Raw genomic sequence first — 25,760 nt, forward strand, 5'->3', positions numbered from 1 at the left:
GTTCCCACCCCTTTGCCACGGGCAGGGACACCTCACACTACTAGATCAGGTTGCTCAGAGCCACATCCAGCCTGGCCTTCAACACCTCCAGGGATGGGAAAGATCCAAAGACTGTCAAGGCAGGAAAAGGACCAAACCAACCACACTATATAGACTGAACTATATATGGCTTCACTCCACTCACTTCAGTGGTTTGGTGAAATCACTGCAGGACTTGAAAACAAAACCCAAACAGTTATCTCCCTTCATCTGGGAACTCCAAGATTATTTAAGTGACTCTGGTTAAGCTTTTCCCCACATTTAATTCCCTCCATAAATTTCAGAAGACAATAAAGAAACACTGTTCTAAAATAAGCCCTTGTGTACAGCAAGCCAGGCGATTCTTTTAGAAGCTATGAGCAAACGTCTGATTAAGATGACAAGCCACATGGAAACTACTTCCAGAATCAGACTTAAAGGGCACTGTTACCAACCAAATTTGGCAGACAAGGAGTCATGACGAACTGCAAAGGCACGCAGCAGCGCATTGAAACACACACACACACAAAAGAGAAGTTGGGAATCGTCAGCAAGTAAGACAGCAAGGCACTTGTGTCAATTCAGCAAAGGCACGAACAGAAATGGGACAAACCCTGAGCACGAAATGCTGGATTCAGATGAACGTCAACTGTGCCAAGGTGGGAGAGAAGCTGCCTCTTTCCATTTGCTGGCTGCTTGACATAAACAAGCCTTACCGGTAAGGCAAAGTATCTGCCTCCTGCAGGCATCTCTGATGCCTTTCAAGAGAGCCCAGTTTCAGAACCATTTTAACAGTAACAGCAGGAAGCCTGAAAGAACTGAAAGCATAGCACAGATAGTGTAAGGCTTGATACTTTCCTAAAGAGCTGTGTTTAAGGTCCAAACTCTTAAGAGATTTGAAGTTTATCGCTGGGTATCAGCGGGCATCTATCCTTAAGTGTAGATATCTATCACTAGGTCTGATGCTTTTAACACATGGTTACCCCTACCTAAGATCCCTGCACCTTCAGGCAGCCTTTAAGCTGAGGGGACGATGACTGGAATTTATTTCAGTTCAAGTGGAAAAGCCCATCTGTCAAATATCACAACAAGTTCAGCTGAGTCTCATCCCTGTTTCCATAAGTATTAAGATGCACCAAGTACAGCTACAGCAGCTGGGAAAGATGACACCAGGTAATAAATTACACCTTCTTCTTCCCATCTACTGTATTTGTCAGTAGCGAAGCACAGCACGAAAGCAGCAAGGGAGCACACTGAGCTCCCTCCCTTCGAAAAACACCAGCAAATTCTGAAAGTCTTTGTGAAGTTTAAAGTCCTTTTTGGTTTTGTTGGTTTGGGTTTTTTATTGTTATTATAGCCAACGACGCTCAATTTGCCGAGCAGGCGCCAGGAGCCGAACTGAACTAATTACGCACTCGGTCAAGAGCTACTTCACCGAGCCAACTATGCTGCTGTACATCCCAGAAACTATCTACCACGTTTCAGAGTGGGAAGCGGCAGCGACGGCAAAGGACGCCCGGAGCAAGGGGTCCGCGCACCCTGTCCGCCCGCGGGTTCAGGCGCTGCGGCGGCGGCGGCTACGGGGACGCCACAGCGGCACGGCCGGGATGAAGGGAGGGCAAACCCTGCCGGGCGCTCGCTCCGTCAACCAGCGCGCAACCCGAGCACCGATCCCAGCCCGCCCCCTCCCCCGCCGCTCTCCGCCGCGGCGGGGGGGGCCCTCTCAGCTGGGACCCGTTCCTCGCCCGTACGTCGCCCCCCCGCCACCCCCCGCCACAGCCCCAGCAGGTGCGACCCGGCCCCCCGCGGGCCGGCGTGGAGGCGGAGAAGGGCCAGCTGCCCGCCGCGGCTCCTACCTGCGGCTCCTGCGGCGGCCGCCAGCACCAGGCAAAGCAGAGAGAGGAGCGGCAGCGGCGGCGCAGCGCGCATGAGGGGAGGCCCGAGGGAGCGAGCGAGCGGCCCCGGCCCCTCCCGCCCCCCGGGATCGCAGTGACGGGCCCGCCGCCCGGGGAGCATGACGGGAAATTCCTGGGCACCGGCGGCCAACGCCAAATATGAACATAGAGCCGGCGAGACACCCGCCGCCGGCCCGGCACGGCGCAGCAAAGCGGGGAAGCGGCCCCTGCGCCCCGGCGGCCGGCGGGGAGGGCCGACCCCGTCCCGCTACTGCGGCGCGCCTGGAGCCCGCTGTCCCTTCGTTTAAAGGGGGAGCTTCGGGAAGGCCAAGGGAGCCGCTTTTCCCTATTCTCCTGCCGTTCCAGTGGGGGGCGGGAAGAGCGGGGCGCACGGCCCCGGGCTCCTCTTTCGCAGCGGCGGCAGCTCCGCCTCGGCCGTGACCTACCTGCGCGGCGCCGGCCGTGAGCGGGCCGGGGGGAGCCGGCAGCGGGCGCCGCGGCGCTGCGGGACGCGATGGCTCCGGCCCACGGCTCCCGCTTGCGGCCAGAGGCCAAGTGACTGCGCTAAACTTCATCAGAGGCAGCCGAGTTAAAACAGCTCCTGCTGCTCACCTTGCCTCTCAACAAGAGAAAAGGGGGGAAAGAAAGGCGGGGGAGAGGTGGTGTAACAATTACAGCGAAAGTCCCCCTCCTCCCACGAGGAAGGGCCAAAAGGGAACGGAGGCAATGCCTGTAAGTAAGTTGACTCACACACCCTCCCTTGGTCCTCTTGCTCCACAACCCTTCTGCACAAATTGTCACTAAAACACTTTTTAAAGTGTGACCCTAATGTAATGGGGGGGGGGAAGTGCCTGCATTTGCTGTCACTCTTCTAAAGTCCTCAAGGAGATTCTAGCTGAAAATACATGAAATAAACTAAACAGACTATGCTACGACTCTCCACCTCTGCCCTTTAAACAGCTCAGACGTGACCTGAAGATAATGCCCCTGCACTCGAGGTAACAGGCAGGTGTAGCTCAGTGTATTTCAGCTCAGAGCAGCACAGGTGCAGCTTCAAAACACTTAACGGTAGGTGGCTAGGATGCATGAATCTCCCCCCTCAGCCCCCAGCTGAAAAAAAGGACTTGAGCCAAAGAGACAACCAAATATCTCAAAAGTGACACACGTGTAAAAATCCCTAATAAACCTTTAATTAATGTTCGTTTTGGTTTTGTTTGTACAGGACAGGGTGACAAATTACAACAAACAGCGGATTGCTCGCAAATGTTCAGGTATTATACACAGTCCCCATCTGTCTTGCAGGAAGGGATATTGGTCAACTTAACAGTTTCAAGGTAAAATAAGCTGCATAATAGTACATATTACAATAATAAAATGTACAGTGTTTACAAGAAATATAGTTTAGAAGCAAGATAGATGCATTTGCATCGAGGCGACCTTTTCAAATGCCACAACTATATTTATTTACTTTACATTCACTCTTGCAACAGGTCACAAGATGGGGGGGTGGGGGGGTGGGTGTCACTAAGGTCAGGTTAACAGATCACTATGATGCACATCAAATACAACAAAATCAGTTTGTTTATATACATATATAATACATATACATGTATATTATACATATATGTATATAGTAAAACTCATCAAAAAAAAACCCCAAAACAAACAAACAAACAAAAAAAATCATCTACCAGACCCTGGCACAACCTACTTACCCATCAAAAATATGTACTTGTCCTTGGTAAGTAGAATTCTGCATGGCTGATTATATATATTATATATACTCATTCATTTAGCATCTGAGACATAAAAACTGAGGATTTAAACTCTTGTTTTCGCTGAACAAACTCCCCAGTAATAAACATGGTGCCCACAAAAGCACAAAGGTAAGGCACAAGAGGATTCTGGTTTTTTCTTTTCCTGTTGCAGAACAGTGTGCATCATGTTTACTTAACCATAAGAGGGGGTGGGGGGGAGGAAAACAACCCAACGTGCATTATTTGTGCAAGTTCATGCTGCAAACCCATCGTTATCTACAAAGTAAAGTGAGTTTCGGTAAAACCTGTGAGGCTGGCGCTGCTCCCCAGCCTCACCTCCTACAGGCTATTGAGCTGGACAGGCCAGATAAAAGTCCTGGTAAGAGTGGGGGGGGGTTAGTAAAGTCAATCATCTTAGCTTTGCAACGAAGCTTCTCAGCAATGGTTTTGTACTTGTGGATAAACGTTACTCAATGCACAAAGCTTGGCATCACAAGATTGGCTGTCAGCTGTCCTCCTAGTTTGCAGCAGCCAAAATTGTTGCAAGGAAGTAGGTACCTTTCAGAACTTTTAACAGGTAACTAGCTCACTAAAAAGAAGTTATAAGGTCTTGGGAAATTCACTTAATCCCAATGGTATTTCATTCACAGCCCTGGCAATTGGGATAATTATAATAAATACAGCTTTTCACAAAAATCTTTTTCCTGTATCTGCCAATTGCTGCTTTATTGCTCACAAATTTCAATTCATTACAACTGGTATCAGACCTTTCACACACGCACACACACACACACACACACAAAACCCCTCAGAGTCAGGCATTTTAATATAAAAACCTATAAAAGATATTTCACCTGTATCTAACACTTGAAGGTAATTTGGCCTCTTGTCGTGGGACAGCCAAACCCATATAAAACATTAGGCTTTGAATAAAATAGGAAGCTTATTCACTGCTTCAATGCAGACACCCTCACGGAACACCACCATTGCTTGGCCACCATCAGCATTTACATTTATATACAAACCCTAACACATCTGCATTCAGGTCGGCTTTCCCCCCGCCCTTCACGCTTACGTGTAACCACTCATGTCAGAGGAAACTCTTCCCATACCCTAGCTGCAGGGGAAAAAAAACCCAACATGTTTATACAGCAACACAACAAAATGAAGTAAAAAAATAACAGAGAAAAGTTAATTTTGTTTGATCTTATTCACCATCAGGAACTGCAGGGTTGGTTTGTCACAAAATACCCACGAGATTATTTCACAGGAAGCTACGGGAACACATGAAGTCTTCTTTTCTCCATGCTTTTTTGGGATCAATCAGGAACACTTCTTGGTGCAAAAAAACCAACCAACCCAGTAATGATGATAACGATGATAGCAGTCACCACATCTGCAAATATATAATGAATTTGGTATTCCTCATGCAAAACCTAAACACATTGATTTGCTATAGCCCCGGAGAACTCCCTGAAGCAATTCCTTTGTGGGATTTTTCCTCCCCTCCCTCTTTTTTTTTCCTTCTCTTTTTGTTTTTTTTGTTGTTGTCAGCTCAGTATTCCTGCCTCATTGCTAAGTCCCTTTGGAAACAAGATCTCTGGAACATTCCAACTTTTATTTCAATTCATTAAAGTGTTACATACAAAAAAAAAAAACCCAACAACCCCCCAAAAAGCACTAAAACGAACGAAAGAGGAAGACGGCAGCCAAACAGGAAAGTCCCTGTTGCAAGTAACAGTCCTAGCAGGTGGAGAAAGTCTTCTCAGGAACTTCCCTGAGCGTTGGTTGTGCCTGTCCGAAGACGCAGATGTGACATAGAGTTCATGTGTTTGTTTGATGGCTTCAGTGGAGTGTTACAAGTCAGAGCCTGGGGGAAACGGTGGTGGTATCGATCTAGTCGCAGGTATTTTACTGTTACCAGCTTTCCTATGAGGCAAAGGGAGAGAAAGAAAAGAGAAACCTTCTAGTGGGGCATTACTTACAGAACACAGAACTAACCAGGCTGGAAAAGACCTTTGAGATCGTCAAGTCCAACCTATCACTCAACACCATCTAATCAACTAAACCATGGCACCAAGTGCCTCATCCAGGCTCTTCTTAAAGACTTCCAGAAATGGTGACTCCACCACCTCCCTGGGCAGCACACTCCAATAGCTAATCACTCTTTCTGAGAAGAATTTATTCCTAACATCCAGCTTAAACTTCCCCTGGCACCACTTGAGACTGTGTCCTCTTATTCTGGTGCTGGCTGCCCGGGAGAAGAGACCAACCCCCACCTGAATGCAATCTCCCTTCAGGTAGTTGTAGACAGCAAGCAGCTCTCTCCTGAGCCTCCTCTCATCTCCAGGCTAAACACTCCCAGCTCCCTCAGCCTCTCTCCTCACAGGGCTGTGCTCCAGACTCCTCCCCAGCTTTGTTGCCCTTCTCTGGACACATTCCAGCAACTCAACATCTTTCCTAAACTGAGGGGCCCAGAACTGGACACAGGACTCAAGGTGTGGCCTAACCAGTTTGACTTTGCTTCAGGACATAACAAACAAACACATCCTTACACTAAAATTAGTTTACCAGCTGATGACTACTAGGTCCCAGCTTTGTTACATCTCAATACTTCAGATATTAAACATTTCATCATTGAAAAAAAGAACTCCACCTGCACCCCTCTTCTGTTATTTCTACCCCATTCCTTACCATCAAACCATGAGCCATGTAATGCTTTGAAAGCCTTTCCAGCATACTCTGGAGAGAGACACTTGACATAGACACAGCCCTGCATGAAGAAAGAGAGGTGTTTTGGTTTGGTTGGTTGGTTTTAAGTCCAGAGAAGGACACACAAACTCATCAGGATGCTACTGGAGCGGCACTCACCTCCCGTGAATTTTTGTCCACGGCAATATGGACAATTCCATCATTATCACTGCATTTCTCCAGGATTGCTTCTTGAATTGCTAGGTGCCAGTGATCACCTATTTCCCTATGTAAACAATGGAAGATTTAGTTAAGCACAATTATCTAAGTGTTCTGAATAATCTCCTCCTTCCCTCCTGCACCTGGTTGTTCTATAAGGTGACATCATTTTCTGCTAAAATGCCTTTGGGACAGATTTAGTACTTCAGCTGCTGAATACTCAGCAAATTTGGACCAACAGCCCAACCCTAAGAATCAAAAGGAATAATCAGTACATGGGGCAGGGGGAGAGGGAAAGGAGTGTCCATCCTCTTCCAGCAGTCCTGCCATCATCTTCCTGTCTGAAACTGCAAGCAATCAAATATTCATCTTCGCACATCTGCTCAGACAGGAGGGCTGTTGTTCCAAGAAGGTGGCCATTCCTAGGCTGTTCCTACTGTAGTGGAAGATCATAGAATCGTAGAACCAGTCAGGGCTGGAAGGGACCACAAGCATCATCTAGTTCCAACCCCCTGCCATGAGCAGGGACACCAGACACTAGATCAGCCTGGCCAGAGCCTCATTCAGCCTGGGCTTAAACACCTCCAGGCATGAGGCCTCAACCACCTCCCTGGACAACACATTCCAGGGCTTCACCACTCTCATGGGGAAGAACTTCCTCCTCACCTCCAGCCTGAATCTCCCCACCTCCAGCTTCATTCCATTCCCCCTAGTCCTATCACTCCCTGAGATCCTGAGCAGTCCCTCCCCAGCCTTCTTGTAGGCCCCCTTCAGATACTGGAAGGCCACGATTAGGTCACCTCGGAGCCTTCTCTTCTCCAGACTGAACAGCCCCAAAGATGACAGCAGAAAGGCCTCTACCCTTATATAATATCACCTCTACCAGTAGTCAGTGAAGCAACATTACATGTCAGGCTTCAGCAGGCTGGGTGACCTTGTTAGCTATTCAGAACACTGTTCATCACTCAAATAGCTATTCACCATCCCAAACAAAGCATCAAACTGCATTCATCCCCTAGGGCACTGAGAGAACATGCCAGTCTAGATCCAGAAAAAGAAGTTACTGAATATTAGTTTCCAATCTGAGGGTTTTCCAGAGAAGTATTTTGGTGTCAAGAGTGATCCATCTTTATGTACATCATTAGAAAAGACACAAGGCTGTGTCTGTTTGTGAAGGTGTTGCAAGGGTCCTAATAAAATCAATCTAAGCAGAAAGTAAACTATCTCAACAGTCTTAATGCCCCTTTAAGGCTGCCTGAAGAGTCTTTACACACAAAAAGCCCTACTGAACTTACTCTTTCAATAATACTGTCAAAAGCTTCGGGTAGTTTTAAAGTTTTCTCTGTGCAAGGTTAACACTCTTGAAATATTTAATCTACCTTCCTTGAAGGTCTCTTCCAACCTGGCCTGATCTGTTCTATTCCTCCTATGGAATGTACACAGGGAAGTTAACAGGTCAAGGGATGTTATATCTGTCACCAGGACTCTAAACACAGCACTTGAGGGACTCTGGCAACATGGAATGTCAGATTTGTTTCTGTCATTTGACCTTGACAGGTTAGGAGATCAAACTTTCCAGATGATACCACTTTGCTCAGGCAGATCTCGTGCGAGCAAACAGAAGCACAACAGGGACACAAGGGTGCAAGAGAGATGCAAATAAAAGGTCCTGCTGGGAGAGAGACTTCCCAGTGGAACACACGTACAAATTTCATACCCTGCAAAAGCTAGGAGAAGCATCCTACTCAGGTGTGGCAGGTGTGGCAGTTTAGGCTGGGTGCCTCCTGCTGCTGCCACACAAGATACACCTCTGGTGCCCTGGGTGTCCAGCCCAGCTTATTTCATACCTATAATGTCCTGCTCCCTATAAATCCATCAGCAAGGTCTCACACTTCCTCTTTCTTTCTTCTCTCCCTACTCCTGTGAGAGATGCTTCCCTATCTGGTAATGGTGGGGGAGTAGTTCAAGGCCTCTTAGGCCTGGCTAGGCCTAATGCCAGGAGGAGAAGGGCAATATCAGATCTGGCCAGCTGAGACTAGCCTAACAGTGGGGGGGGGGGGAAGAAAGAACCCTTGTGGTTTTGGGTGTTCCCTCAGGCAGGGAGAAGGGGAGTACTGGGAGGCTTTTGGGTATGCTGTGAGGGACTCTGTATGCTTTGGGATCCTTTTGGTCACTGTGCTTGTAGCTTCTGTAAAACACTCACTGCTTTCCTTTAAACTTTCCATCACTTCTGCAATCCATTTGTCTGAGTCTCTTTTTTTTTCCTGCCCTGGTGGGAGGCAAGGGAGGATCTGCCTCAACATGGGACATCAGGCTTTTATTTCCTTGACTGGATAGCTCAAAATGATGGGAATATACAAGTGGGTTTCCCCCCCCTTCTCTTACAGCACAAACAACAGCATTTTCTAAGTAACATGCTGTGCTCAGGCTGTGAGGGAAATAAAGTCATTCCAAGTTGCAAAAGCCAGGACTTTCAAAAGATCCCCTCCAACCCAAACTACTCTATGCTTCCATGAAATCTTGACTTGGGTGCATTCCCTCCCAGCCCAGGACTCATGTCCCAGACTTGAGACCCATGCTCTGTCTGTCTGTTAGCTGTCATCAGCAGAAAGACAGCTAACATAAAAAGAGATCATACTGCAAGAAATAGGCAATCTTTGCTGCTGTGTATTCTTCCCAAATACTGAACACCCTCCATCAGTACTCCCAAGTGCTCATTTCCTGTTTGCAAGTCAAGCAGCAGTGTGTTCTCAGTCCACTCTGCTTTCTGTGTTTTGCAGACCTGGGAACATGAAACATCAGGAGTTTCCCCATAATGAAACGGGCTCCCAACAGGAATGATTTGTCCTTTCCTGACCCTTCACATGTATGTTCATTAGCTGACTGGCAGGAATTCTACCCATGATTTATAAACAATTCTTTTTACTGACTTAGAATCATAGAATTGTCAGGGTTGGAAGGGACCTCAAGGATCAGGCAGTTGCAAACCCCCTGCCATGGGCAGGGACACCTCACGCTACATCAGGTTGCTCAGAAGAATCAACATCCTTCAGGAACAAGGCCTACAATTTCAGTTTTGCTCTCCCTACTGAAATTTAGAAGTTATGAAAAGCCACAGCTGGGGTCTGTGCCCACAATGGTCAATGAGTCTTAAAAAGTACTCATAGAATTATAGTCATAGAATTGTCAGGGTTGGAAGGGACCTCAAGGATCATCCAGTTCCAACCCCCCTGCCATGGGCAGGGACACCTCACACTACAGCAGGTTGCTCAGAACTACATCCAGCCTGGCCTTAAACTCCAGTGATGGGGCTTCCACCACCTCCCTGGGCAACCTGTTCCAGTGTCTTACCACCCTCAAGGGGAAGAACTTCTTCCTAACATTCAATCTGAACCTCCCCATTTCTAGTTTTGCTCCATTCCTCCTAGTCCTATCACTACCTGACATCCTAAAAAGTCCCTCCCAAGCTTTTCTGTAGGCCCCCTTAAGATACAGGAATGCCACAATATGGTTTCCTTAGAGCCTTCTCCTCTCCAGACTGAATAACCCCAACTCTCTCACTGTCTCCATAGGAGAGGAGCTCCAGCCCTCCTCTACACTAGGGATAATGCTGTCCTCAGATAAAGTAGTTAGCAGCTTTCCAATTAATAAGGCAAAGAAGTAATTGTGGCTAGAAACAGAGATGAAGATATAAATCTAACCTTTGCAATCACTTGTGCCCATGGTTCTAGTATCTCCTCTTATTTCCTGTTACTCTGTATTCAAATCTAATAGCTTTTATTTCTTCTTCTCATGTTCTTCAGTCCCAATTAGCATCTTAATTTTCCCCCTTGTATAATCACATTAGGGAGCAAATTACTTCAGAGGAGTTACTGGAATCCCTGTATCTCTTTGGAGGACAAATCAGGATTCAAAGATCAGACAGAATTAGCTGACTTAAACTGTGGTTTAGTCTCCAACTCCTAACATGTTCTAGTCCACAGCCAATGGGGATGTAGCAAGATAGTGGAGTGGATGAAGTTTTAAAAGACAACAAAACAAATCATTATTCTTCCTTGATTCTAGGCACATGAAACAAGGCTGCTTGTTTATTCATACATGGTACCTACTCAAGAATTTTATCTGAGCATTAGAACCCAATAATCTGCACTAATTTGTTTAAAACCATTTGCTTGCAAAGTAGGCAGGCACAGCGCCTTAAGTAATACATGACTGAAATTCTTCCTCTTGAATGAAAACTCAGCAAGCTCTGTCACAGCCCAAACATTCCAGAATAGGATCACAGGATGTTAGGGGTTGGAAGGGACCTCCAAAGATCGAGTCCAAGCCCCCTGCCACAGCAGGACCATGGAATCTAGCATAGGTCACATAGGAACACATCCAGATGGGCCTTGAAAGTCTCCAGAGAAGGAGACTCCACAGCCTTTCTGGGCAGCCTGTTCCAGTGCTCTTTGACCCTCACAATGAAGAAGTTCCTCCTCATGCTGAGGTGGAACCTCCTGTACTGTAGGTTTCTATCCATCACCCCCTGTCCTACCACAGGGTGCAACGGAGAAGAGTACTTTACAATACTTTAGAAACTTAAGTCTAGTGTTAGGCCAGGAGTCTCCCCATCAACTGATACAACTGAATGCTTCCAAAATTAACTGAGAAAGATCAGTTGTTGCTCCAAGGAGTGTGAGCAAATGCCACACTCCAGACCGTGACACAGGTACACAAAGCAAGGCAGTTAGGACGGAAGACAGAGTAAGATTATTTGTGCCTTCTCATAAATGTCAAGAGGAAGATGAACTTAGTGCAACCCATGTGTTCCTTTTCAGGTGTTAATGTTTACCCACTTCCTGCAAACCCCCCTTTGGAGGAAAGAAATGTGCTCTCCCAAAAGGAGCTAGGAGTACAGAGAGAGAACTGGGTTTACTTACATAACTGGATCAAACATGTTGCGAATCTTTAGGCACGGTGTCAAGCTGTTTGGGGGTGAATTTCTTCTATCTAGATGAAATGCTGCAAAGAAAACCAGAGTTCATAGTGGTATGCCTCTCAATAAATACTGTCTGGATAACAAGTGTCAACTTTCAGGCATTAACCTTTGTCTGGGTTTACTCAGAAGAATACTTTGCATAGAATAGACCAGACCAGGTTGGAAGAGACCTTCAAGATCATTGAGTCCAACCTATCAACCAATCCAACCCACCTAAACAACTAACCCATGGCACCAAGCACCCCATCAAGTCTCCTCCTGAACACCTCCAGTGATGGTGACTCCACCACCTCCCCGGGCAGCACATTCCAATGGGCAATCACTCTCTCAGTATAGAATTTCTTCCTAAACTCCTGCCTAAACCTCCCCTGGCGCAGCTTGAGACTGTGTCCTCTTGTTCTGGTGCTGGCTGCCTGGGAGAAGAGACCAACATCTGCCTGGCTACAACCTCCCTTCAGGTAGTTGTAGAAAACAAGGTGGTCTCCCCTGAGTCTCCTCTTTTCCAGGCTAAGCAACCCCAGCTCCCTCAGCCTCTCCTCACAGGGCTGTGTTCCAAGCCCCTCCCCAACTTTGTTGCCCTTCTCTGGACTCGTTCCAGCAAGTCAACCTCCTTCCTAAACTGCGGGGCCCAGAACTGGACACAGGACTCGAGGTGTGGCCTAACCAGAGCAGTGTACAGGAGCAGAATGACCTCCCTGCTCCTGCTGGCCACACTGTTCCTGATGCAGGCCAAGATGCCACTGGCCCTCTTGGCTGCCTGGGCACACTGCAGGCTCATGTTCAGCCTACCATTGACCAGCACCCCCAGGTCCCTCTCTGCCTGGCTGCTCTCAGCCACTCTGACCCCAGCCTGTAGCACTGCATGGGGTTGCTGTGGCCAATGTGCGGAACCTGGCACTAGGATGTGTTCAATCTCCTGCCCTTGGACTCTGCCCATCTGTCCAGCCTGTCGAGGTCCCTCTGCAGAGCTTCTCTACCCTCCAGCAGATCAACTCCTGTCCCCAGCTTGGTGTCATCAGCAAATCTACTGATGGTGGACTCAATGCCCTCACCCAGATTCAGGATAATGTCCTGAGAAGGAAAGGCTCTGCAACACTCAAACCTGCTATTCACATCTTACTAACTGAAAATCACCTAATACAGCTGCCACAGCAGAATGTCATGTTACTAACAGCACAAGACAATGACTGAAGAACCTCAAGCCTGCAGTCGTATTCACAAGGTACTTTTTGAAGACAGCAGCCCTCACTTCCAGAGAGTGATTGAAAATCAACAATGTAATGCTAAAAACCAGCAGCACAACTTTGAGAAGTACAGAATGATATCCCAACATAGTAGTTTGAACAGACAAGCAAGAAACTGGTCCTAAGCCTACTAAAAAAAACCCAAACCACTGATCAGATAATGTGCCAAGTATTTGTGAGTGTCTGAAAATGTTTGGCTTTTCAGGATGAGAGAGTTGTTCATTTTTGGTTTGAACTTGCAGAAAGCAACATTCCAAACCTGAGGGCTGAAAGCATACACAGAACTTTGCTGGGGTCAGAGTGGCTGGAGAGCTGCCAAACAGAGAGGGACCTGGGGGTACTGACTGACAGCTGCCTAAGCATGAGCCAGCAGTGTGCCCAGGTGGGCACAGGTGTGCCTGGCCTGCATCAGGAACAGTGTGGCCAGCAGAAGCAGGGAAGTCATTGTGCTCCTGTACTCAGCACTCGTAAGGCTGCACCTTGAGTACTGTGTCCAGTTCCGGGCCCCTCAGTTTCAGAAGGACATTGAGACTCTTGAACGTGTCCAGAGAAGGGCAACAAGGCTGGGGAGAGGACTTGAGCACAGCCCTGTGAGGAGAGGCTGAGGGAGCTGGGATTGTTTAGCCTGGAGAAGAGGAGGCTCAGGGGCGACCTCATTGCTCTCTACAACTCCCTGAAAGGTGGTTGTGGCCAGGTGGGGGTTGGTCTCTTCTCCCAGGCAACCAGCACCAGAACAAGAGGACACAGTCTCAAGCTGCACCAGGGGAAGTTTAGGCTGGAGGCGAGGAGAAAGTTCTTCACTGAGAGAGTCATTGGAATGTGCTGCCCAGGGAGGTGGAGGAGTCACCATCCCTGGAGGTGTTCCAGAGGGGATTGGATGTGGCACTTGGTGCCATGGTCTAGTCCTGAGGTCTGTGGTGACAGGTTGGACTTGGTGATCCTCGAGGTCTCTTCCAACCTTGGTGATACTGTGATAACCTAGGAAAACACCCAAGTGGCCTGGGACAAAAAACAGAACGTTAGCAGTGTTTTCACTCAGGCAGTCAAGCTTACAGCACAAACCTTCCAGGCCACAAAATCAGTCTCCAGAAAGAAAATACTCATACTGGAAGGAGCTACTTTAAAGTGTACCATGTTTTATGGGGAACAACAAAAACACTGTTCCTTACAAATAAAAGATGTATACTAGTAACAAGCAAAAGAAGGAAGCCTATTACTACTTGCAATAGTCAAACCAAACTTAGCATGCTCTAGGTCATACATGAGAATGCAGTTGCTTGCAGTGGGGATTTTTGTATTCTTTAAGTGGGGCTGTGAAGGGTAGAAAGAAATTTAGGGGTTTCTTTTAAACTAGTCTTTTGTTTTTCCAGCATGTAGTTCAATACTATAGAAGTAATGCAGGATACAACCTTGGTAACCACTGATCTAACAAAGCTGAACTAAAAACCACTCCCCTCCTGTCAAAATAACCTGATCAGTTTATAAACCAGAACACTCCACAGTGTTTATTTCACTCCCACTGAAGAGATAACACAGCATTACAGAAGCACATAAGGCAAGACAGACTCTTGTAAGGAGTCACAACACTGGCAATTAAGCCTTCATTTAAATAATTACCCTCACACTCAGATGTTGACAGAAATAACCATTTGTTTTTACTGCAACCCAAAACTCAAGTCTTACAGCTTCCATGAACCAAAAGACAAAGCCACACACACACACACCCCAAAAAAGCAGCTTAATATGAAGAAAGGTGGGAAGAAAAAGAGCTAGGAAAACATGGCCTCTGCACACAGACAACTGCAAACCCACTGGATTTTTGCCACTTGGTTCCATGATAAAGCTGAAAAGTGGCAGAACAGTGCAAAATCCAGGCAGGACAACAGCATTTTCTAGTAAGGCAAATGCTTTGCTGGACCATAGAGCTTGAAACACAAAAGCACAGTGTAGAAAACATTTGTGACAGGAGGGAAGCATTGAAGAGAGATGCTCAAAATACACATTCTGCTGATTGAGAAGTGCTTTGTCCCAGCAGTTTCCCTTTCAAAATAAACATCTCTTCCTCCAAACTGTCTTTAGGTGTCTGGGTAGGGAACTCCAGTCTACAAGCTCCCATTTACCTGCTGTCAGATACAACCAACTACATTACTGCCAGTAAGTAAAGCATGAATTGACCAACTAAAAAAGCTAGGGTTTTTTAATTCATCAAAGTGGAACAAGGAGCTCATGTTGGCTACATGTCCTCTGCAGTAGCTATAGCAAAAATAGTATCTCATTTTACTTGAAATCAAGGCAGATACTGAACAGATAGAAAAGGTATCCTTTGAACAAGGTAATAGAGTAATGGCACTGACAGTTCATACTTAAAGGTGAGAGAGAAAACAGGAATTTCATGTTCAAGTAACAAAATGACTTAGGCATCTAACTCTTAAATGACAATTATACATTTGCTAAATGGCATAAGCTTCAATACCTTGGCCTTGCCACACTTTGGATGGTATCAGTAAAATCTTGTCACATGCTGCAGAAGGTTGCATCCACTTCCACACCAGGAACTCGGCACCACCTATCCTTCGTGTCTCTCTGCGAACTCTAGACTCATTTGCTGCAAGGAAGTCTACTGCTCTATTCCAGACTTTTCCCATCTTCCTCCTTAAAAATCAAAGCAAGAATTACAAATTCAGCATGGCAACAACCTGCACAGGTCACACACACCATCTAAGAGGAAAAAAATTGTTTCTGAGCAAAGCCTTTGACACTGTCCCGCACCACATCCTGGTCTCCAAGCTGGTGCAGGATGGGTTCCATGGATGGAGCATTCAGTGGATAAAGAATCGGCTTGATGGGCACACCCAAAGGGTGGCTGTCAATGGGTCCGTGCCCAAGTGGAGGCCAGTGACAAGTGGAGTCCCTCAGGGATCAGTCCTGGGACCAGTCTTGTTTAACATCTTTGTTGGTGACATGGACAGTGGCATTGAGTGCACCCTCAGCAGGTTTGCTGATGACACCAAGCTGTGTGGTGCAGCAGACAGCTGGAGGGAAGGGATGCCATCCAGATGGACCTTGACAGGCTGGAGAGGAGAGCCCATGACAACCATTCTCTTGCTCCACGTGTCAGTAAGAATCACAGGATGTTAGGGGTCAGAAGGGACGTCCAAAGATTGAGTCCAACCCCCCTACCAGAGCAGGGCCACAGAATCTAGGGCAGGTCACACAGGAATGCATCCAAAATATTACACTAGGCAACCTCCTGAAATGAGTGGGCCTATTTTTACTACTTTTTCTTACTCACACCTAGGGAAATGCATTACTTTTAGTGAGAACATACCTGTCCTGAGGTGGTATTAGAGAATCACGCACGTGTAAAATAGGCAAGTAGGGCTGCAAGTCTTTGTTTTCAGAACAGGCCTCGCTGTGACTTCTTAGAACATCTGAGGACACCATAAAAAAAGAAAGGTGATAACTATGTTGTTCATACCAACATTCAGAACAATATCAATTCTGGCCATGAACAGCCAACTCTGACGACTTCCCAGTTTCAGTATTGAGGCATTTCAAAGCCTTTTTCCTCCTAGCCATAATGAAAGCAAATCAAGCAAACTAACCTCACACACAGTGCCTGTAAGTATAGCTTTGGAATAAAGGAGTTTTCATGGTTCCTCTTGCTTGGTACTTTTAACTGCTAGTCAAGACAGCCACCTTTGAAAACAAAGTGCTTTCCTCTCACAACAAAACTTCATTTGCAAGCAAAGAGGTAGGAAAAGTGTAAAACCAGGAAAGCAGCTCCAATTTCTCTAGTATCTCTGTATTTATTATGAACACAGAATCACAGAATGTTAGGGGTGGGAAGGAATCTCAAGAGATCATCCAATCTGACAACAGAGCAGGATCACCTAGAGCAGAGCACACAGGAACACATCCAGGTGGGTCTTGAATATCTCCAGAGAGGGAGACTCCACAACCCCTCTGGGCAGCCTATTCCAGCGTTCTGCCATCCTCACAGGGAAAATGTTTTTCCTATGCCTCAACTTCCACCCATTGCCCCTTCTCCTGTCATTTGGTATCACCCAGCAGAGCCTAACTCCATCCTATTGGCACTCACCTTTTACACACTTACAAACATGAATAAGGTCACCCCTCAGTGTCTCTAAGCTACAGAGCCCTCCGCTCCCTCTGTCTCTCCTCATAAGGAAGATATTCCACACCCTTAAGCATTTTTGTGGCTCTGCACTGGACTCTTTGAAGCACCTATGACTGCCATAGGTGAAAGCAGTAAGACAATATAAGTAAAAATGCAGCCCAAAACAGAGCCTAAAACCCACATACTACTGCAAAGATTGTGGCTTCTAGTAGAATCATAGAATTGTTAGGGTTGGAAGGGACCTCAAGGATCATCTAGTTCCAACCCCCCACCATAGACAGGGACACCTCACACAAGATCAGGTTTCTCAGAGCCACATCCAGCCCAGCCTTAAAAGACTCCAGCAACTGGGGCTTCTACCACATAGTACTATCAGTCAGGGTTGGAAGGGACCACAAGGATCATCTAGTTCCAACCCCCTGCCATGGGCAGGGACACCCCACACTAGATCAGCCTGGCCAGAGCCTCATCCAGCCTGCTCTTAAATACCTCCAGGGACGGTGCCCCAACCACCTCCCTGGACAACCCATTCCAGGCCTTCACCACTCTCATGGGGAAGAACTTCCTCCTCACCTCCAGCCTGAATCTCCCCACCTCCAGCTTCATTCCATTCCCCCTAGTCCTATCACTACCTGAGATCCTGAGCAGTCCCTCCCCAGCCTTCTTGTAGGCCCCCTTCAGATACCAGAAGGCCTCAATTAGGTCACCTCAGAGCCTTCTCTTCTTCAGACTGAAGGGAGAATTTCAGAACTCTGTTATGCTTTCTATTTTAGTAACAATTTCTTCACAAACTAACAAATTGAAAAGCTGCTTTTTCTCTGAAAAGCCAGTAAGGGTAGAAATGAAAGGCAACACATTTTAAGAGCAAGTGTTTTCACCAAAGACAGCTGAAAACGCAGCTACAGAAAGCAACATGGCACCACGCATCCCAGACAATAAACATCACATTCATAACTGTTTTCAGCAGTAAGATAAATTGCCACAGACTTGGTGATGTTTTATTATAGCCACATTGATGTAATTTGTGAATCACAGAATTGCTGAGGCTGGAATAGACCTCTGAGATCAAGCCCAGCCTATGACCTAACACCACTACATCCACTAGACCATGTCACTGAAGTGCCACATCCAATCTTGCCTTAAACACCTCCAGGAACAGTGACTCCACCACCTCCCTGGGCAGTCCATCCCGGTGTCTAATTCCTCTTTCCATCAGGAAGTGCTTCCTAACATCCAACCTAAACTTCCCCTGGCACAGCTTCAGGCCATGCCCTCTCCTCTTGTCACAAGTTGCCTGGCAGAAGAGCCTGACACCCACCAATCTTTATACCAACAGCTCTGAATAAAGGAGGATTGTAGATATAAAAACTTAAGAAAAACAAGAAAACACATGATCCACACAGCTGATCAAGAACTCTAACAGCATGGTGACAAGTAAACAGGCAGAAAACGCAACTGAATGAATGCCAGCACTTTGAAAGCTTATACAGAACTGATGGATATGCATCAGATGGGACTCAAGAAGCCATACCTATGATTTTCACTACCATGTCATACATCTGTCTTGTTTCTTCTTCCTCTTTTGCCCAGCGGTACTTCATGTAGTGCAAGACTCCCCAGACAACTGCTATACCTGCATTAAGATGCACAATACTCTTTAAACAACAGTGGAACAGGAGTTACTTCAGAGTTTAGAGCACATACTCCAGGAGCTGGCTGAAGTGGGTAACATTTGGGAGTATTTTACATTCCAGAGCTAGCAGAGCAGGCTGTGCTCTTCATCAATACTTCACATTTTGCCAACACTACAACCTCTCAAATTTTGAAGAGTAGTTACAGTTGAAAATAGAGATAGCAACATTTGAAAATATATACAGAAAAACACTGCATAGTTTCAACAACAGCCTGGTATCCCATGATTGACATTTCACATTTAACTCATCAGTGAAGGAAAAAAACCAAAACTCTAAGGCAATTATATTGGAGACATTCAAAGCTGTATCAGAAGTCACAAAAACTGATAATTCAGAACATGTTAAGATTTAAAAATGCACAAACATTCACTAATTTCACAGAATTGCCTGGGTTGGAAGGGATGTCAGGCACCATCGACTCCCCTGCTATGGGCAGGGACACCTCACACTACAGCAGGTTGCTCACAGCCACATCCAGCCTGGCCTTCAAAACCTCCAGGGATGAGGCTTGCACCACCTCCCTGGGCAACCTGTGCCAGTGTCTCACCACCCTCATGGGGAAGAACTTCTTCCTAACATCCAATCTGAATCTCCCCACTTCCAGTTTTGTGCCATTCCCCCCAGTCCTATCACTCCCTGACACCCTCAAAAGTCCCTCCCCAGCTTTCTTGTAGCCTCCTTCAGATACTGGAAGGCCACAATAAGGCTTCCTCGGAGCTTTATTCACAGGTAAGTCACATGTTTTAGATATACCAGTCAAAAGTGATTAACTTGGACTACTTCAGTTCAGCTACAGAGTTAATTAATGTTTGGGTGGTTTTATTTTTATCAAAGTCCTGCATGCTCTTTTTGTGCTAAAGATTATTCCCAAAAAGGACAAACTGGTAAGGAAGGGCAGCAGCATAAGCTGAAAATAAAAATCTTAATCCTTCTTCTGTGTCAGGCTGAAGGCACCACTATGCCCATGATGTCTTAAAAATGACATAAAAAAAACCCACAGGATGTCAGGGGTTGGAAGGGACCTCTGGAGATCATTGAATCCAACACCCCTGCCAGAGCAGGACCAGAGAATCTAGCTCAGGTCACAGAGGAACACATCCAGATGGGCCTTGAAAGTCTCCAGAGAAGGAGACTCCACAATCTCTCCGGGCAGCCTGTTCAAGTGCTCTGTGACTCTTACAGTAAAGAAGTTCTTCCTCATGTTGAGGTGGAACTTTCTGTGCTGTAGTTCACATCCAAACAAAACCAAACCATGCACACACAAATTATAGTTAAATAGATATATTTTTTTTCTCCCCCATCCCAGTGCTCATAAGGCTACTACAAGGAGGCTGAGGGACACCAGTTTAGACCAAACTGGGTGTTAAATTAATCTAATATTTACACTATGTTTTATTTTTCCAAAGGTGCTTCATATTAACCTGAATTACAGATGAGAAAGCTGAGACATGGAGCAATTTGCCCTGCATGACTGATGAGCTCAGTGGTTGTCTTGGATACTGAGTTTCATTTCCCCATCCCCATTCAACCCTCATATTGACTATCTGAAACGTGGCAGTTTGCCTTTGATTTTAGTTCATCTTAAAGGCTAGTGAAGGAGACCTCAAGTCATTTGCCCATATGAATGCCATTAAGACACTGGGATAAACCATTGATTAAATATCCAATAGGTGCATGAGATAAGCTCTGCATCTTCAATATCAGCCACATGGACAGGAAAGAAGTGCCTGCCCTCATCTGTACTATATTTTTATGCCACACAGTTTTCAGTGTGGTTAAGAATTAAATCAACTTGAAAGAATTGGAAACTTTAACTAGAGAACTATCAAGGCCTAAATGAGTTAGTCTTCCTGAAGGATTAGATACATTTTTACAATATAGAGGTGAGAGATTTTTGGTGACAATTGTAGTGGGTATCCAACTTTTCCTGAAACTAGGAAAGTAATCTCATCTGCAATCCTGTTTCCAAAGCTTCTGGAACAACACTGCAACGTTCTCAAAACTAAGGCTATCATGTCTGTTTACTAAGCATTTTGCCTCTTTGCATCAGTTCACCTTGGAATTTTTGCAAGCCATAAAGTATTGCTTTGAAAGGGGAGAAAACACAGAGTTCAGCTGACTACAGCAGCAGATGACAGCAACTAATGTGAAACAGAAGTGCAAAGCAAACTGCGTTGTAATCATGACATTGACAGGAACTCCAGGTTTTATGGTTGGATAAAAACTCCCTCTAAATGTGCTCTTTATTTTTGCCCCCTCTACTGACAGAAGTGGAGGTTATAACAACAGAAGAGGTTGACTTTAACTTACCCAAAAGCAGTATTGACAACCTGTGAGTTACATTAACAAAGGCGCGGCGAAAGCGACACCTGAAAGACATCTTTGGACTAGTGGATTCCAAATACTTCACATCTGTCACATTAGTGACATCCATCTCATTGGCGTCACTGCTGAGACACCTATTGAGAAAACAGAGTATGTCTGAGAAAGGATACATTCTGTCACCAGAAATTAAGCTAAGAAATAAAAGCTGCTTACTTTATGCCGACATCTTCCCCACTGCTCAAGATCCACTGTAATGAGGCGTTAAGTACACTTTCATACTCTGGATCTAAATTCTGTCAAAAGACAAGTATAAATGAGTCACTTTGTACATAACCACAACATCAGCATGCTACAATAAAGCCCACATACCATGCAGACCAGTGGCCAAAACTATGTTGCTTTATTCTTGATCGGTCAGGTTTGGCCTAAGCATTCACTCAGTTCACGAAGCGAGTCTATACATGCTACAAGCAGCCTCTCACTCACTAGCACTCCTCAAACTAAGGACTGTTTGCCAAGTCAAGCCACATTCACTACTTTCTTAGCAATTCTAACCTACGGCAGAAAAAACGATCAGCCACTAGGTGGTGCTCATTGAAAAAAATCTACTTCGGGATCTAAAATGCAAGGCTATAAACCCAGCCGAAGCTGAGTCCTACGATGCAGTTCAGGTCCTTCTTCAAATCTGTTTGAGGAGCATCGATTTTTAACTGGCATTTTGCTAGCAGCCCAGTGTTTGCAGTTCAAGAACTGATATTACCATGCAGAAAGTGGCTTTTTAAATTGGCTGCTACATTAATGTTAATTCTACTCTGTAACAGTAAAACACTGGCTGCCACCTGAGCTAAGGCTGACTCCACAATTGCCCCTGGCACGTTCTTTTGCAGAACAAGAAAGGCAAAACTAGAAGTTACTACTGTATTTGAAATAATACTCTCCCAAAACGTTTGTCTCCACCTTTCCTCTGGACTTCACAAAGTCACTGGGATGCAATTAAAGCATAAGCACCTGAGAACACACGGTTAAGTGGTTTATTTTCACTCTAAAGTTTTACCACTGAACGCTGACATTCTGCAAAGTTCTATTTATAGTCCCCAAAGGAGGAGCTGGAGGGTTACAGGCCACTTTGCACAAAGTGCCTAAGTTGCATGTGCAATTTGATCTTATCAGAGCTAAAGCAGCTGTTGTAACAACAACTACCACCCTGAATGATAGTTAAGGCCATCAGTTATCTGCCATTAAGTTTTTTTTCCACTGTATCCCCACTGGTTTCATAACAGGTACAGAACACCACTGCCAAACTACAAACCACTGTGAGAAGCCTCTTCAGGATGCTCTTGCCACTTTCTGTCTACATTTCCCAAAATGGAAGGGGTTTTTAATGCCGATACATTGGTATGTTAAATGTCACATCAGCTTAAGTCCTCCCTCATCCAACCAAAGAAATCTTCCATACTCTCAGCCTTTTAAAAGCTTCAAGTAGTTTTCCACTGCAGGGTACACCAACGTAGGCTAAAATAAACCGTACAGCTGTCAAGACAAGGCAAGAGTCATCTTTTATTCGGAGAGTGAGGCAGGAGAATGACAGTAGAGAGTGGGATTTCATAATGCTGCACACCTATCAAATTAACAAAAAGGCCTTTTTTGACCATTTCTATTTAAAGCACCAATGAACGGCATCTCCACACAGCTGCTGCCTGTCAGGCCCGCAGCCCAGATCCACATCAACCTCTCCTCCCAAAGGCAGGCAGGCCGTGTGGCCTTTTCTACAAAGCCTCAAGACACAGAGCATCAATTTCTAGGTGAATTTCTACTAGAGACTTTCATAAATTCATTATTTTTGTGTTGGCCAACCACCTCCACCCATTCAAATTATGCCCTAGTGTTTTAACTAAAGGGTAAGAAGCTGCATGCCACTAAAGCACTACTATCTCTATTTCCATTGAATTAAGCCAGTTTCATTCATCTCTCCTCCCCCCCGTCCCCCCCAAACCTTGCTGCCTCTCCAAATAAAAATTGAGTAGCATGGGTTAAAAGAAAGCAGTTCCAAACAGCATTCAATTCTAAGTCAAAATTTAGTCAGTGCACTAGGACATGAAACCAGGCTTCACAAACTGTTAAGAGTTAGACAAATCTTATGAACAATCAATGAAAAATACCTTGTTTTGCTTACTTTTAAATATGCAGCTGCCTCATGGATGGTGAGATTTCTTTGAACAGAGCTGCCACATTCATGTTCCCCTGGTAAAATTAAACATGCATTTTGATCTCCTTATTACTGCATCATATAAAACAAGAACACCTGAACACAAGCTTATGGTTAACAAAAAAATCTACACAAGAAGCAGCAGCTCAAGAATTCTCACAAGTCCTTCTAAAGATAGCAAAGAAAAGCCATCTCTGGACAAATTTGTCCCTGGTAAAGCTTTAAAGCATGTCACAGCTAATAGTACAAATCATATCAATATTGCTTCGTGTATGGCTCAGAGTTATTTCAATATTTACACTGGAAGAGAGGAAAAAAGGTAAAACAAAAACTATCGGAAGGACATTACCATAAAACAGTTGCTGAACTCTGACAACTTCTTCCACATCATTTCCATTTATACAGACAAAGTTAGTTGCAGCTGCTGTATATCCAGAAGAGTATTTCAAGCACTATTAAGTTTAGATTGATCCAAACTATCACAGCAACTTATCACCTCCCTAGATATGCACAAAATCCCAGTATGGCCTCCAGCCGGCCGCCCTGCCCTTCTCCGGCTCTCTCCCTCGGCCTCCAGCCGGCCGCTCTGCCCTTCTCCGGCTCTCTCCCTCGTGCTCCAGCCGGCCGCTCTGCCCTTCTCCGGCTCTCTCCCTCGGCCTCCAGCCGGCCGCTCTGCCCTTCTCCGGCTCTCTCCCTCGGCCTCCAGCCGGCCGCTCTGCCCTTCTCCGGCTCTCTCCCTCGGCCTCCAGCCGGCCGCTCTGCCCTTCTCCGGCTCTCTCCCTCGGCCTCAAGCCGGCCGCTCTGCCCTTCTCCGGCTCTCTCCCTCGGCCTCCAGCCGGCCGCTCTGCCCTTCTCCGGCTCTCTCCCTCGGCCTCCAGCCGGCCGCTCTGCCCTTCTCCGGCTCTCTCCCTCGGCCTCCAGCCGGCCGCTCTGCCCTTCTCCGGCTCTCTCCCTCGGCCTCCAGCCGGCCGCTCTGCCCTTCTCCGGCTCTCTCCCTCGGCCTCCAGCCGGCCGCTCTGCCCTTCTCCGGCTCTCTCCCTCGGCCTCCAGCCGGCCGCTCTGCCCTTCTCCGGCTCTCTCCCTCGGCCTCCAGCCGGCCGCTCTGCCCTTCTCCGGCTCTCTCCCTCGGCCTCAAGCCGGCCGCTCTGCCCTTCTCCGGCTCTCTCCCTCGGCCTCAAGCCGGCCGCTCTGCCCTTCTCTGCCTCTTTTGCCAAGTATGCAGAAGCAGTAAAAACAGAAGGTATTTTATGCATAGGCAGTCCTCAAAGCCACATGCCATCACCTTCCCAATCTCCTTTGCTAACCTAAAGGTAGGCAATTAACAGGGGGGGGGGGGGGGGCAAAAAAACCAAAACAGGAAACACCAAAACCCAATATCACCAGTAACACCAACACAAGGTAACACAGAGAAAACTCTAGCACCAGTTTTATCTATCACTAGGCCATCCTTTATAAGGAACTCTTACAGTGGTAAAAAATCACTTTTCCTGACCTTTCATTTAAAACATCAATAAAAATCATCATCCTAGCACCTATCAGTGGGATTTTACTGTGCCAAAACAATAAAATAGGAAACAACAAATCCAGTCTCTTACTGGCTTAGTGTTATGCCTGCCTTACCTTCCTGGATCTATACCATGATGTATTATTCCTACAGCCCTATCAAGGCCAGGAAAGTTTAGATACTTATGCATACACAAATTATCAACCTTTGCTTATACTCTTCTAAAGTGTTTAAAGTTGTAATTACTCCACGCTGCAATACACTTTAGATGGAGCAACTTTAAGCATTAACTCCCTACACAACTGAGAATGTTTGAGGCAACCTAAGCAAAATGTTAGCAAGGTAAGGAGACGCATTTTGTCTCATTCACAGCAAGGAGTGAAGAAGTGTTTCTATGAAGGAAACATCCTTCTCAGACTCCTAAAGCAAAGTTTTGTTCAATACACTTCAACAGATTCAGGTGAATTTGGCCTTGCAAGCACATGAGTGTAACAGGGATGATCTTCTCTCACTGTTGGGTTAAGGAAGCTCTTCAAGTGCTCATATTCTGGCTGGCTTAGAAGTGCTGCTGCACTTGAGCCTGTGTGCATGCAGGTATTTTCAATCAAGCACTGAGCAGAAAAGCCACTCCTTACGAAATGAAACAACTTCTGAACTAAGAGGCAACATCTTAGCGTCTGAGTGTATTGCAACAGCAGAACTAGAGAGATCACTGGTGAAAACTGTCACCAGCTTTTCCCAAAACAACAGAGATGTCAGGGTTGGAAGCAACCTCAAGGATCAACCAGTTCCAATGCCCGTGACATGGGCACAGACACCTCACACTAGATGTTAGGAAAAAGTTTTTCACCACAAGGGTGGTGAGACACTGGAACAGGTTGCCCAGGAAAGTGGTGGAAGCCTCATCTAACCAAATAAACTTTTTTTATGTACAAAAAAGTCGTTTCCCATGGGTATGGCCCTGACTGCTCCCCTGTCCCATTAGGTTTATTCAATTTGCAAGTCTGACTGAAAATGGATGTAATATATTGAAGCCTTTCTTGTCCAGGACCAAGATATCCAATAATGAACATATGTCTAAAGGA

The 25,760-nt window shown here is 46.1% G+C and overlaps 2 protein-coding genes across 2 annotated transcripts in view; both read right to left on the reverse strand.

The window, feature by feature from the left end:
- LOC137460097 (methionine-R-sulfoxide reductase B3-like) overlaps positions 1–2,011 on the reverse strand; it is a 48,774-nt gene extending 46,763 nt beyond the window's left edge. Inside the window, exon 1 of the mRNA XM_068170677.1 lies at positions 1,875–2,011. Coding sequence (XP_068026778.1) covers positions 1,875–1,947 — 73 coding nt within the window. The 5' untranslated portion in view covers positions 1,948–2,011. The remainder of the gene's footprint in view (positions 1–1,874) is intronic.
- Positions 2,012–3,081: 1,070 nt separating this feature from the next.
- The window catches only part of LEMD3 (LEM domain containing 3), a 55,997-nt gene continuing 33,318 nt past the window's right edge, over positions 3,082–25,760 (reverse strand). Inside the window, exons 4-13 of the mRNA XM_068170676.1 lie at positions 23,139–23,206; positions 21,179–21,258; positions 20,951–21,099; positions 18,478–18,579; positions 16,134–16,236; positions 15,279–15,457; positions 11,503–11,584; positions 6,542–6,647; positions 6,365–6,443; positions 3,082–5,599 (exon numbers count right to left, since the gene is read on the reverse strand). Coding sequence (XP_068026777.1) covers positions 5,436–5,599; positions 6,365–6,443; positions 6,542–6,647; positions 11,503–11,584; positions 15,279–15,457; positions 16,134–16,236; positions 18,478–18,579; positions 20,951–21,099; positions 21,179–21,258; positions 23,139–23,206 — 1,112 coding nt within the window. The 3' untranslated portion in view covers positions 3,082–5,435. The remainder of the gene's footprint in view (positions 5,600–6,364; positions 6,444–6,541; positions 6,648–11,502; positions 11,585–15,278; positions 15,458–16,133; positions 16,237–18,477; positions 18,580–20,950; positions 21,100–21,178; positions 21,259–23,138; positions 23,207–25,760) is intronic.

The sequence above is a fragment of the Melanerpes formicivorus genome, unplaced genomic scaffold (assembly GCF_026170545.1).
Source record: "Melanerpes formicivorus ecotype bairdi unplaced genomic scaffold, bMelFor1.0.p_v2 SCAF_514, whole genome shotgun sequence".
NCBI classification, from domain to species: domain Eukaryota; kingdom Metazoa; phylum Chordata; class Aves; order Piciformes; family Picidae; genus Melanerpes; species Melanerpes formicivorus.